This window comes from Peromyscus eremicus, chromosome 16_21 (assembly GCF_949786415.1).
Source record: "Peromyscus eremicus chromosome 16_21, PerEre_H2_v1, whole genome shotgun sequence".
NCBI lineage: Eukaryota > Metazoa > Chordata > Mammalia > Rodentia > Cricetidae > Peromyscus > Peromyscus eremicus.
The window spans coordinates 21808145-21821991 of record NC_081432.1 but is presented as its reverse complement, the minus strand read 5'-3'; the positions used below and the strand labels follow the sequence as shown (position 1 = coordinate 21821991).

At 42.3% G+C, this 13847-nt stretch overlaps 2 protein-coding genes across 7 annotated transcripts in view; one reads left to right on the top strand and one right to left on the bottom strand.

Moving 5' to 3' along the window:
* The window catches only part of Ctnna3 (catenin alpha 3), a 1349586-nt gene that overhangs the window by 503205 nt on the left and 832534 nt on the right, over positions 1-13847 (top strand). The window lies entirely within an intron of this gene.
* Lrrtm3 (leucine rich repeat transmembrane neuronal 3) overlaps positions 6564-13847 on the bottom strand; it is a 43494-nt gene continuing 36210 nt past the window's right edge. Inside the window, exons 2-3 of the mRNA XM_059243832.1 lie at positions 9580-9710; positions 6564-8462 (exon numbers count right to left, since the gene is read on the bottom strand). Coding sequence (XP_059099815.1) covers positions 6925-8462; positions 9580-9710 — 1669 coding nt within the window. The 3' untranslated portion in view covers positions 6564-6924. The remainder of the gene's footprint in view (positions 8463-9579; positions 9711-13847) is intronic.

The following is a 13847-nucleotide window of genomic DNA, read 5'->3' as shown; positions in this document are numbered from 1 at the left end:
CTACAGGTGTTGCTTTGACTTCCCATGGACATAAGGCAGCACACAAAAGAATCGTACTTTGTACTTTACATTTTTGTGCAAGATGGACAAAACCTTTCCCTAGGTTGACAATGACCTCAAAGAGCATTGTTTGTGCTGCTCCTGTTATTAATGTTGGAGTGTAGCACTCGTTGCTATAATCCTATCACGCCCATCAGTCTTCAAGGCTACTGCATTTGCCCAATAACGTATGATATATGCAGGTTCCTTTAATGCTCTTTCTGACATTCTGATTAATGGCATACAAGAGAGAAACAGAACATACGAGAGATCAATATTAATGGTAAGGAAAACTGTAAGTGAAACAGTCAGATGGAGCCACAAAGTCCACGGGATGGTAATATTTAGCTTCCTCAGACTTTACACCACTGCCTGATGGGTCTTCCCAATTTGCCAGTAAACTGCAGCAACGAGAATGCTGAGTAAGGGTTTATATTTAAATGAAGTCCTATGCTTTTGATGGAAAATAGAAGAAATAACGGGTCTTTGGCAGAAATTGCTTTTGCTGAATGTATATAGAATTTGCTTTATTGTTCAACGCGTGAGGCCAAAAAACATACTCTTCATCCCCAAGAGAACAAAATTCTGGTTATTGATGCTTTTAACTGATGAAATACAGCTGATGCCTTCCACACCTGAAGTCCTTTCCTCCTTGTTTTGAGTTAGTTAATTGGGTTGGCAAAGAGCTTTGATATTTGTAAGACTAGTGATTCAATTGTATCATCCCCCTTTTTATTTTTCACTGAAAATCAGAAAACACTATAGAGATGTTTAGCAGGCTTTAGAGCAAAAAAAGGGAAGGGCCAGTTGGCTTTTCATTTATGTAATATTTAATTATTTATGTAGCCTTTAATGTAAATACATTTTCCATTGGATTATTGGTACTCTCTTTAGTGGAGTGATTTATACACTGAAAGCAAGTGTTGTGTGCATGTGATGTCAGAATAGTGAGCTCTTTCACACAAAGGGAAGAGCAAGTTAAGAGACAGAAGCAAAGAGAGTATCTTCTAGGGAGGAGAGGGACCCCTGAAAATAATAAGAAAACACAGAGAACTGTCAGGATTTCTGAACTTGCTGGGAAGGGCAAGGCAGAAGAACCTATTCTGTTCTCCCCCGAGGTAGCCCATGCTGCCTCACAGCATCCCTGCTCTTGGATGGTATCTAAGATGGTATCTAATATAGATGCCCTCTGCTTAGTCTTCTGCTGCGACCTAGACATCCCTATGTTTCTGCTCCCATAGTGCTCCTTACAAGATTTGGAGAGCTAACTCAGGAACATTCACCTGCCACCCTAGGAACTTAAGCCAGCAAACATCTCTTAAATTTCTCTCTGTTCTCTAGCTGTGTCACAGGAACTCAGCTAGCAAAGACTGTTCACGTTAACTTAAATGATAAGAATTTTGGAATCACATGTGTGAACCACATACTCGGTGACCAGCAACAGCTGGTGGAGAAAGAATTGGGATTGTGGTCTTTCTTTGATTAAGGGTTTAATTCTCAGAAATAAAAGGAATGAAAGAAATCTCTCTTATTGACCTCTTTCAAAAACTCCATTGCTTTCCAGTGGTCATAGTTACTAGCAAAGGAAAAGTTGTCCTGGCCCTAGGGGTTCCGATCCTCCATCAGGTTGTATGGGATGGAAACCCAGACATCAGTGCCATGACCCACATGGCAATAGGTGCTAATCTTGTAGAACACACAGGCCATTCCAGTGCTGCTCAGAAGTGGGGCATCTTGCCACATAAACCTATTTGTCAGTACAAAGTCAACAGGCTCAGTGATGCTGTGGGGGGAATGGCAGGCAGGCTCAACCAGAGGAAAGCCTCTGGTCTGACTTGAGATGCAGATCAAATTTTGATTTGGGTTGGTAAATTTTTGACTCTGGTTGGTATTTCTGTATTATATACATATCTCACATCTACATATGTACATGCATATGATTATTGATAGAAATCTTAGCTTTTCTCTTATTCCCTGAGATGGACATAAGATAATTCAACATGAAGAATCTTAATCCTGGTGGGAGTCAAAAGGTGAAAGTTCTAGATTCCTTGATGCCAAGTGATTTCACTTTTTGACCTGCATCGAACACAGAACAGCAGCAAACACAATGGAACATCTCACCAAGTGACATTTCAAAAACAAACGAACAAACAGACAGACACACAAATAAACAGGGATCATTTGAAAAAAAGAGAACTTTCACTTTTCCATGAGCCATGAGCAGTCATTAGTGCAAACTAGTCTATGCGTGGGCATCTTCCAATTTTAAAAAGCTGAGAAATGTACCTGAGTTGACACAGCAAGGGTTAGAGAAAATGGAATTGGGTCTTAATTTCTAGGCTCTCTATTCTGCCATGCACAACTGTGATATTTTTCCTCACGTGAAAGACAATTTACTTTTGGTATCCTTTGTTTGTAGTATTTTTATTATAGTTTACCCACTTATCAAAATCACTTACGATCTTGGAGGCTAAGTAAAATTCAGGTCCAGTTCGTTGGACTACTGTGGCTAAGGACACAGTGACTTTTACTTGTCTGTATAGGGTGATGGTGTTTGATTAGTATTTAAGAGTCATTTACTACACACTATATAATACACGTGTATTCTGTTTCTCTTATGATGTTTGTTATTCAAATTTGCTGATAGTATTTTTCTTGCACATGGTTTCTGCTAAATACCCCCTCATTTTCAGCATGTGTAGCAAAGAGAATACAAGGATAGTGAGGTGCTAGATCTGGATTCTAATGAGAATCCTGGGGACAGAGAGAGAGAGAGAGAGAGAGAGAGAGAGAGAGAGAGAGAGAGAGAGAGAGAGAGAGAGGAGAGGGACCCCTTGGCTTTTGAGATTTTCATTTATCATGGCTCAGTTCTCATTTGTTGTGTATGGAGCTCATTCTGCCTTCCGCTTTGGGCTAGCGCTCCTATCCGATGCTCGCCTAATCCACATTTTAAATAAGCAAATTGTGTTCTCATATTGGTAAATGTCAAAGGAAGAGACACTCCGTGCACCTACAGCATCCCAACATCCCTTGCCAAAGCTGTGAATGTGACGCTGCATTCTTCTTCCCCAGAAGGAGAGCATAATTTCATTATCCATGAATCATCGCCTCTTAGACTGTACCATCCTTGTCAGAGAGCCTAATAGCACCACTGTTTAGCTGGCTGCAGAGGAGGAAGGAGGGAGAAAGCCCCGGGGGGCGAAGCACAGGTCACTGACATGATCAACAAACCAGAGAGCAGTTCTCATGCCGAAGAGGAGGCCTCGCTCTCTCTGGATAGCCTCACACATCTACTGACCAGCAAGAATCGACCCTGATTCTCTCAATATCAATACGGGCATCTGCTTCCCAGCCTAAGTTACACTACATTTCCGAATCCTGACAGTGAAAAATAATAACACATTAAAAGAAAATACTACAGATTATTTTGGATAATACTGATGAGTACAGATGCTTAAGGCATTTATCTATTTTTATTGCATTACTGCTTGCTTTGTGTCTTTGGGTATTTACTTCTATCTCTCAATACCAGTTTTATGACTTCTATTTCTATTATCGCTGAGAAAATATGTAAGCACACATAATTCTGATAACATGGATAATAATTATACTTCACAGGAAAGCTAACGTTAAGTATCATGCACAGAGCAGAGAAACCTATGGGGCCAATAAGTTCACAAAAGAAAGAGAGGAAAAAAAAAAAAAAAGCTAAAAATGTTTGAACAGCTGTGGTTACTCGAATCAGCCACTAGAGGTCAGTGCTACTCTATAGAAATCAGCATTGCCAACGTCTACTTAGGTAGTTGACTCACCAAACCAAGTTAAAAAAATGGTTGAAAATCTTTGGGGAGATGTCATGTTAACATCTTTGGAAGGTACAAAGTCATTTAAAATGACTATATCTTGCATAACATTGCTTAAGTCCCTGACTGAGGGCATTGCCTCTGCTGCCTCCTCATCTTGCGTGGTGAGGTTAATAAACAAATGAAAAACAAACACGAATCACAAACCACAAACATCCAGTGCAAAAGACTAAACTCCATGTGCTCTCTGTTTTGAGAGAGCATTAAAGGTACTGAGACCCGCTTCCGCATCCGTGGGTCTCCACGGAGCAGCTCCAGAAATGGGGCCACAGTTCATGTAAACTCGCAATAGAAAAAAAAAAAAAAATGAATAGCAAGGATTCTTCTCCAATATGAAGTACATTTTAAATACTTAGAGAAATAGATCCTCGGTATACGGTGTGGACGTGCCATGGGCAGACACAAGGACAGCAACTTCTGACCAGCTCGCCAGCTGGCCTTGTCATGTGCCACATGGTGAAGGAAGAACTCTCTAGCCATAGGAGCCACAGATTGGTTCTTAGAGCATGTGACAGTTGGAAAAAGAGTCCTTCACAAAGGAGAGACATGTGTTTAAAACTTTTCCCCTTGTAATTTCATGCCCTGAATCAAAATGTGTTTTGTCATTTCTAAGGCCTTTCATTTGCTTTTTTTTTTTTTAATCAGTCAGTACATCTCCAGGTAGAGCGAGGCATTAAAAATGAACAGCCTTCAAGATGTTGCTCATTCATTTACATCAATTTCACATACCAAGTGGTTTTGAGTCTTAGATAGACTTTTTGATGCAGCAAACCTGTTTTGTCTATCTTAGTGGCATCGCAGCATTAATAATTTGAGAAAATTTAAAAAGATATATATATATAGTCATCAGTTGCCTTGAATAGACGTATTTGTTTCCCGTGATAAATAAAGCAGAGGGTCGAGTAAAAGAATAGAAATGGGCTTTTTTTTTTCACTTCAACAGTGCATTTAATTATTACAGTCATCTTCATAGTACAGATGAAAATGAGGCTGACCAAAGGAAAAATTTAGATGGAATATGTATTCACTGACAGTATAGAAAAATGTAAAATTACAATTTCAATGAAAACCATCTCAGTTCGCTCCCCCAGCTCATAGTACTGTAAGATGTATCTGCATTAGTAATCCACTGGGACTCTGTGCCCATTTGTCATTAGCAAATGTATACTCAATGGTTAGTCATGGGTAAACAGGTACTCATGATGCCTTTCTGAGCTGGCACCTGGGTCTCCTCAAAGTACCTTGAGACATCCACTCAAAACGTTGCTTTTCCTTATTGCTAACAGAAATATGGCTTTAATAATCTGGATTCCTTGCTGTTATATTTCATGTTGACTTGTCTAGACTTTCCGTCACAGCCTATGGAAGACCTCCATACTCTATAAAAATGCTAGTAAGAAATAGCCATTCACTTTTTCTTTGCCATTGTTATTATTATTATTATTATTCAGCAACTCTTTTGAAAGAATATGGATGTAGTCAAAGATGTAAGGCCTGGCCAGTCATAAGATGAACCATCCTTAATGTGAAAATCATTATGGTCTGCTCCCAGACTAAAACTGTTCCTCTGAGAGAGAGGACAAAAGGGGGTGACAGAATAAACGTATTTTCCCCAAACCTCACAAACACAGAGGGCGTGGCATCCGTGCTGCAGTCAACACACTTTCACCAATGACATAAAAACATGCATGCAGCTTGCAGGCTGCCAAACAGGTTCTGTACAGAATTGCACTGATGGATGAGTTACATTACAGATGAGCACAGGGACACCGTGATGTCAACAGCAGCAAACCAAAGGCGAACTGTCACCGTGTCAGTCCATTTCCCCTCCAGGGTTGACTTTATGCATCCTTCCCGGGGATGCCGTTGGAGAAGCACGTTCAGACATCTGAACGAAGTGTCAGTCATTAGGGGTCTGGTGTGTGGAGAACACATCACAGGACACTACAGGACAGCCTCACAAACCCTGACCAGGACAGCCCAGAGCTCAGGATGCTATTAACTACCCCTGGGGTCTTGGAAAATAAGCTGCAAAGAGACCTATCCTGGGAAGGTCCCAGCCACACACGCGTGTGTGAGAAGGTGCTTTCCACCAGCCAGCCTTGTCTCTGAACTCCCTCACTTCCAGGGGACAGTCTGCTTCCTCGGATGTGCCTATCTAACGGTGTGGTTGTGTAACGAATCAACATGTTTAGGGAACACACGGGCTGGGAGGGAATTGATAGTGAACCGTTCCGTTGGATTTTACAGGGATGGGGATGTAAGATAAGGCTGCATGTCTCAAACTTGGTGTTTCCACTGTCTCCTCGTATTCTGCAGTCATCTGCGTCAACCCTTTAACACTTGTCTGTCTGCGTGCCCTGTGATTTCCGAATCCCTGGAAACTGTTCAGGAACCTGCTCTAACCCCCCACCCCCACCCCCACCCCGGGATAGTTTTCTGGGACTTTCTTTGAAAGGCAGGCATTGTTTCTCACCCCCAGTCTCCAGAGTGTGCCATAATCAAGTCATCTCCTCAGATTCAGTCAACCCTCCAAGGTCCCGGGATTCCGCCTCCTTTTTTTTTTTTTTTTTCCGCCTCTGGCTTTGCCAATGAACTGCAAAACACCCAGAGCTGAAGACGGACCCTCCCAGGTGGAGAAGAAGAGCAGGTGTGGGGGTCACTCAGGAAAAGAATTTTTTTTTTTCCTGGAAACAAGTGTGATGTTAATGAAATCCATAAAGGGTCTTACACAATAGGCATGGTGTTAAACCAGAGTTCCCGCTTCGCATTGATTGTGGTATTTAAATTTCAATGGGTTGATTATTTATGGGAGGAAAATGACCAGTATTATGAACACACTCTCAGAGACAGGGAAGGCCCTTGCCAGCACAGGGAGAGGGAGGGGGAGGGGAGGGGCACCGTGTTCCCTTGATAGTCAGCAGAGTTCAATAAAGCACCACTTATTTTCCCAGCTTTTAAGAGCGCGCTCGCTCTCTTTCTCTGTGTGTGTTTTGTTTTGTGTTTAAATCGCAATGGTTCATACCTCACATTCCCTGGAGCCTGATTTGCTATAGGTGCAGGGTCCCGTTCCGTTCAGCAGCATCTCGCTGGTCTCCGTGTTGGTGGGTTTATAATCGACATAAAATTCCTGGGTGCCGGGAGTCATTTGCTTGAGCGACTGCCTTTTCTTCTTCCGGTGCCTTCGCATGAGGGAGCGCTGCTGCAGCTGCTTCACGCTGGCGGGGTACCGCTTCCAGGACACGTACATGACCAAGAGGATGACCAGCACGGACAGGAAGAGGGCTACGCTGCCCGCGATGATCTTATGGAAGGAGATGTGCTCCGTGTCCACATCTGTCTCTGGGCTGGGCTCGGTGGCTCCCACCGTGGGGGGCAGCGGAGGCTTGCTCTCATGCTTGGGCCTGGGGAGCTTGGGCTTAAACGTGGGCTTGGGGAGCGCCCTGGCCAGGTCAAACCTCTCGGTGGTGCTTTTACCACAGATGCTGTAGTTCTTCACCGCGTCGATCACGTTTACCCCCTGCAGCTCTTTGGGACTGGCGCAGATGATTGTATTCTCTCTCAGCCCTTTGAAACTTTTCAGCCAGTTTACCAGGGAGCAGATATTCCTGCTGCATTCCCATATATTCCCGGCAAGACTGATGTCATTGAGAGAGATCCAAGAATCCAGAATCTCCTGACCAATAAATGTGAGCTTGTTGGAATCCAGGTTGAGGCGCTGCAGATTGGGGACGCACTGGAAGACACTAGGTCCACTGAAGGCTTCGATCTCATTACCAGACAGGTCAAGCCTCTGTAAGGAACTCCAAGTCCAGGACATGGTTTGCCCTATAACACTGATTTTATTCCACTGCATGTACAAGTTCTGAAGGCTCACCAACCTTGGGAAAAGGGCCAGGTTGAGCTTGGAAAATTGATTGTGCTCCAGGTGAAGTTCTTTGAGTCGGATCATGCCAGCAAAGACATTCCTGGCTAAACTTCGGATCCTGTTATACCCCAGGTCCAGAAGTTCCAGGTTGCGACAGTCTTGGAAGATCCGCACCGGGATGGTTCTCAATGAGTTGGAGCGGAGGTGTAAACTAAGCAGCTTCCTCAAGCCCCGGAACTGTTCAGATCCCAGAGAATGGAGCTGATTATAGGACAGATCCAAGTTCCGCAAATTGGTCACAGGTCTGAAGGTGTTGTTAAGAAAATAAGAGATTCTGTTGGAACTCAGGATCAACTCCTTGAGTCTGCGTATCCCATTGAAAGCATTCTCGTCAATATTGCTGATATGGTTATGGTCAAGGTAGAGCCAGGTGAGCTGATTGAGCCCTTTAAATTGATTATATTTAAGTTTTTGGAGGCTGTTGTAGCGAAGGGATAAACCCAAGCAACCGGCAGATATGCTTGAGGGGATCTCCTGCAGTTTCTGAGATTCACAGTATATCATTTTGCCCTCGCATCTACAACCCTTAGGGCATCCTCGTTCAGCAGAAGAGAGCATGGTCAGAAAGACAGTGGGGGCTAGGACCACCGCTACAGCTGATCCGCGCAGTAGCCTAATTACATTGAAACCTGGAAATAAAAACAACTTAGAAAAGTTATCCCCCCAAAAAGAATGCATTTTTAAAAAAAATCAAGCAAAACTAGCCCCCAATGACCGTATTTAGAAATGTAAACATTTAGAAAACATTTAGCACCAAATATCACCTTCGTAATATAAGGATGCTGTATATTTCTAATAGTTAAACATGGAAATAGGTCCACTGGTTATCAAATTGATAGTCTTAGACCAGAGAAAGATAATCTTTAAAACAATTAAAGCAGAATTATTACATAGACTTAGGAGATTTTTTTTTCCCATTTTTTTTTTTAAGAAGGAAAGAAGAAAATTGACAAAACATACCCATCCTTTGTATTGTTCAAAGGCCGTCCTTAGGTCTTTTGCTTTGGCTTAGGGGCCGCCTGCATGACAGCCCCTGTCAGCTGCAGGGTAGTGAGTCAGGGCTCGCTGACACCCAGGAAGAAAAATTGGACCCCTTGGGAGATGGACCGATTTTGGAACATTATTCTTTACCAGCCATGCAGAACACTCCAAGAACAAATAAATCCCAACACCGCATTCGCAGCAAAACATCCGAGTCTTCCTAGGTAATAGGATCTTCATGGATATTACGTTTTTGCATCTTTACAGTGTGTGTGTGTGTGTGTGTGTGTGTGTGTGTGTGTGTGTGTTAAAAAAAATTGGCTTCTACAATTTCTTCTCAAAACCCATGATGTATTCCTCTAGGCGACGTGGGGCTACCTGTACTGCCACATCTGTATTCCATAGCCCGGCGGTCCCGTGGCGATGAGCACCCAGTTCAGCCACGGAGCTGCGTTGGAGCCCAGAAGGCAGGAGAGCCCGGTTCCGCCGCCGCGCACACGCTCAGCTCACTCCTGCAGACAGGCATTCTGAAAGCTGCTGGGACTGTTGCTTCAGTTTCACTGAATGCAGTCTTATGTAAAGCTGCCCCCAGTGGTGAGGAACACTATGGGCATGTGCAGAGCTGGCTCTCTTTTATCTTGCAAATGAGCAGGCTCAGGCTGGAAAATGAATGATTCTTTTGGGGTGGCTCAATAGGAAGTGAATGGTCAACGTAATCAATAACTAGCAACGTTTTCCCCCCGTGATTTCCAAGTCTTGTTTTACAATTTGGCAGCGTCTGTACTGTCTGCGTCTGCTGAGTCGCCCAGCGTGTGCTTCCCAGAGTTTTTCTAGCGCTTGACGTGAAGTTCACGGATCGAATGTCCATTTTTCTTAACCTCGGTGTAGGCTTTGAGCTGAAATTTATAAAATGAATTATTGAGCTTTTCACAAAGCCGCATTAAGAGCATGCCTGTTTGACCTCTTGGAGTCACAGTGATTATATTATGCAAGGTGTCTCAGGACGCTGGACAACATCGGCTCTACAATGGGGGGGATGACTAATGACACACAAATTAATAGGTCTAGTGGCTTTTCTGATTTCCCCACAAAAGCTATAATTGGCTTAATGGCTTATGACTGGGCTTGTTTTGGTTGCTGGCCCTTTTATTTTTTCTTGTTCTTTTTTAATCAGAAGAGAAATAAACCATTTTTAGTGCTAGTATTAGAACCCAGAGATCATTTGATTCATAGTTTATTGATTTACTTCTGTTTATTACACTAATAATATTTATTGAGTGCTTTTTAAGTTCTTTAAATGAATAGGTCACCCTGCTTTTCTTTTTTTTTATAATTTTATTTTCTTCTTTAGAAAAGATTTTTACTTTATTTTTGGTGTGTTAATATTTTACCTGCATGTATGTCTGTGTGAGGGAGTTACAGACAGTTGTGAGCTGCTATGTGGGTGCTGGGAATCGAACCTGGGTCCTCCAGAAGAGCAGCCAGTGCTCTTAACCATTGAGCCATCTCTCCGGCCCCCTGTTTTATCTTTGACAATGACAACAACGTGCAGGTCCCACTGTAATCTACATTTCAAAGGTGAAGGACCTGGGACTCAAAGGGGTCGCCAGCTCAAGGCTCCAGAATATGGCAAGGAAGTGATAGAGCTTACAGGAAGAACCAAGTCTGTCTTAGGCGGCTTCACAGTCACTAGTTCCTTCCCAATGGCATTGCTGTGCTCGCTGAATGTGGTGAAAGTGAGGTAGACTAAGAAATGAAAGTAGCGAAGCTGTACAGAACTCACTCTTGTTCTCTGGAGTAGGACCCTGTGAGTTTCCTTTGTCTCTGAGGGAGTAAGGGGGAAGCAACAGCTAGTCTCTAAGTTTGCCAGCTGTGTTGCCTTGAGCAGCCCTCTCACCTTCTCTGTGCTTCAGTTTTCTTGTCTGCAAAATGGACATGATAGTAAAATTACTTCACAGGCATATTTTGAATACTGAGTTGTATTTTTGTCTTTGATCATGGTACTGGGGATTGAACTGGGGCCCTGGGCTACAGCCTCACTCCTGTGCCATCTTGATATCCCAAAGTGCTTATCTCAGTGTCCATCACATATATCGAACAAATATTATCTGTTACGTGTGCTGATGTTGCCTTTTAATATTGAATATTGACAGCATTAACAGTTGGAAACTCACAAAGAACAGCTTCAGCGAATAGTTTTTTGGTAGTACACTCAGTGGGAAAAGTTCTAATACCTTCATCTTCTGCATTATCTACTTAAAATTAATGTTTTAGTTCTGTGGACTATGTCTAATAACTAATGCTCATTGTTTCTCTACCCCAAAGCAAAGCATAACACCTGAACTACAGAGTTTGCCATTGTCTATAAATAAGTACTATTCTTTACAATACTTTGTTTATATTAGGTAAATTGGCTGCTTCTCAATTAGGGGCCACTTTGATATTATCCAAGGGTGAACAGTTTGGTCAATGCTAATCATGATAATCAAAGGGCGCACGGGCATAGGCCACTCCCTCAGGTGTTATGCTGTTGACAATGTAGTGATTGCCTGGAACTTATAGGTGTTGTAACTATATCTAAAACACTCAGACAGCTTATCCCGTTCCCCAAGGTTCTGATTCAAGGGGATGGAAGAGGTTGTGCTTTTCTTTTTTCATTGAAAATTTCATACATGCATACATTGAATTTTGATCAAATCTCCCCTCCAATCCCTCCTCTAACCCTTCCGACCCTGCTTGATTCAAATTCATGTGCTCATATTCTCTCCCTCTCTCTCCTGCCCTCTCTCTGTAAACCCACTGAGTCCATTTAATGCTGCCCATATGCATGTGGGTGTAAGAACATCTACTGAGGCAGGGAAAAAAGTTAAGCTTTCTTCCATGAGTGTGGCCACAGAGAGGGTGTATTTTTGATGGACAGGTATGTTTAAGAAACCCACTAAAAAGGAATCAACAATAACAAGTGCTCTCTCAATAGGAGAGAGAAGGGAGATTTCTGATACTAAGTTGTGACCTCTAAGAGGTCACTTTCCGCCTCTCAGTTATTTTTAGCACAACAGTGCTCGACACATTTCAGATCCATAATATATTTTGTCGTAAACACAGTAGCCACACTATAAGCTTATTATGTAACGGTAGTCTTTTTATATTATAAAATTTGCTGAAATTTTTAATTTTGTGTTTTTGATGGCATGTATTAATTATACATAGCTCAACGTCAACATTTTTATACTTGTACATGATGTAGTACAGTCATACTCATCCTGTTACTCTCTCTTTGGAACGTAGTTCTTTATTACCCCCTTTTGCCATCCTTAGGCTCTGACATGTGGTCGTGAGGGGCTCTGAAAAGTCAGTCCCATTCCTGGGTCTCTTAGGGGAAGTGGATCTACGATTTTCAAGGCAAAGGCACACAACTGTACCTGGTTTACTTACTCTTCCTCTAGGTCTACCACCGGATCCCAAGGAGAGTCAGTGCCAGAGTGCCAGCAGGTTGGGAGGGTCCGAGTCTCTAGAAGGAACAATACATGTAATGGTACCTTATACACTCCTCGTTGAATACAGAGATTTCCTCTATTAGTGAGATTGGAAATAATTTCAAGGAAAGAACTTTTAAATGATGTGTAGAAAAGGTGGGAGAAAAATCAAATGATTAGCAGGTCTTCACTCTTCCCGGAGATGTCTTGTCTTCATGGTTAAACCATAATTTTCACAGGAATAGTAAATATGCTTTTAAATATTCAACTCAGCACAGTACAGAAGGATAACGCCGAGTCTTTATTATCTAACATCCCAAATGGGACTTCACAACTCGCATGTCTCAAAAAAGCCTAAAGGGAATCGTATTTATAGCTTCTTTCTCATTTCTCTGCATTGAAAGCCTCTGATTTTCCTGCTCACCCTTCCTCCTTCACACTGGGAAGTCTGGATGAAGACATCCTTCTTGACTAACAGCTGCACAGGGCCATTCACTTGTCCGTGTGCCTCATACCCTTGTGACAGGAGCACAGAGGAGACCAGGGGAAATAATTATCTCACGTTGCTTTTCATGGGACAAATACTCTTGGATTATTTATGTCAATATCATTTCTTGTATTACATATCTTGTCCTTAATTTTCAAGCATTTTTCTTGCTGTCTCGGTTTCCCATCTTGTCTTGCTCCATGGTTCTGATCTCATGCTCCTTCCCGGGGTCTTAAAATGGCTATTTCCCCTTCGTGCTGACCACCTGTCTATTTCTCAGAGGTCTTCTTGCCGTTCTTGCACTGAGGCACTCTGAGTGGTCCCTTCCAGGCACCAGCTCTTAAGTAGGCATCCCTCCAGGTTTGTCCTAGTTCAAGGTGACAAAGTTCTTGAAGAGGGAAAATCATCAATGATGCCAGTTGAAAAATCCCAAGATGGAAAGAACAATTCGAAGCCACATTAATCACTTAAGGCTGTGGAAATTAACCTAAAGATACCAAGTAGTCACTCAAAAGGAAAAAAAAAATACTATATTATAATAAGCAATTTTACTAATTTTCTGGTGTGGTTTTCAACGTTTATCCTCTTTTCCTTGTTGACGGCAGCCAGCTGATTGTTTCTGTCTTGCTTTTCAACATAGGCAAAATTATGTCCCACTGTGCGCTTGGCAACTTCCTTTGTGATTGTCACCACAGAGAGGACTAACCATAAACTACCCGACAACTTCAATTTCCCCAATTCATCTCAGGCCTTATGATTTATACAATTGTAAAACATGGCATCATCTACATAAACACTTTTTTTTTAAAAACTGCACTTAACATTACTTTGAATAGCTAAACATATTTTATTTAAATTGAGCAAATGAATCAAGTGGCTATATGTAATGCCAAATTTCAGACCAATATGAAACCAGATTGTCAAATATAAAGGTGTGAAAAAACGAGACTGAAATCGGATATCTTCAGGGTACCTGGCTTCGGAGATTTCATTGATTTAACATCTAAATAGTCCAAATACCATTATGTGCTAGACACTGTTTCAAATATGTGGACATCAGTGTGTAAAAT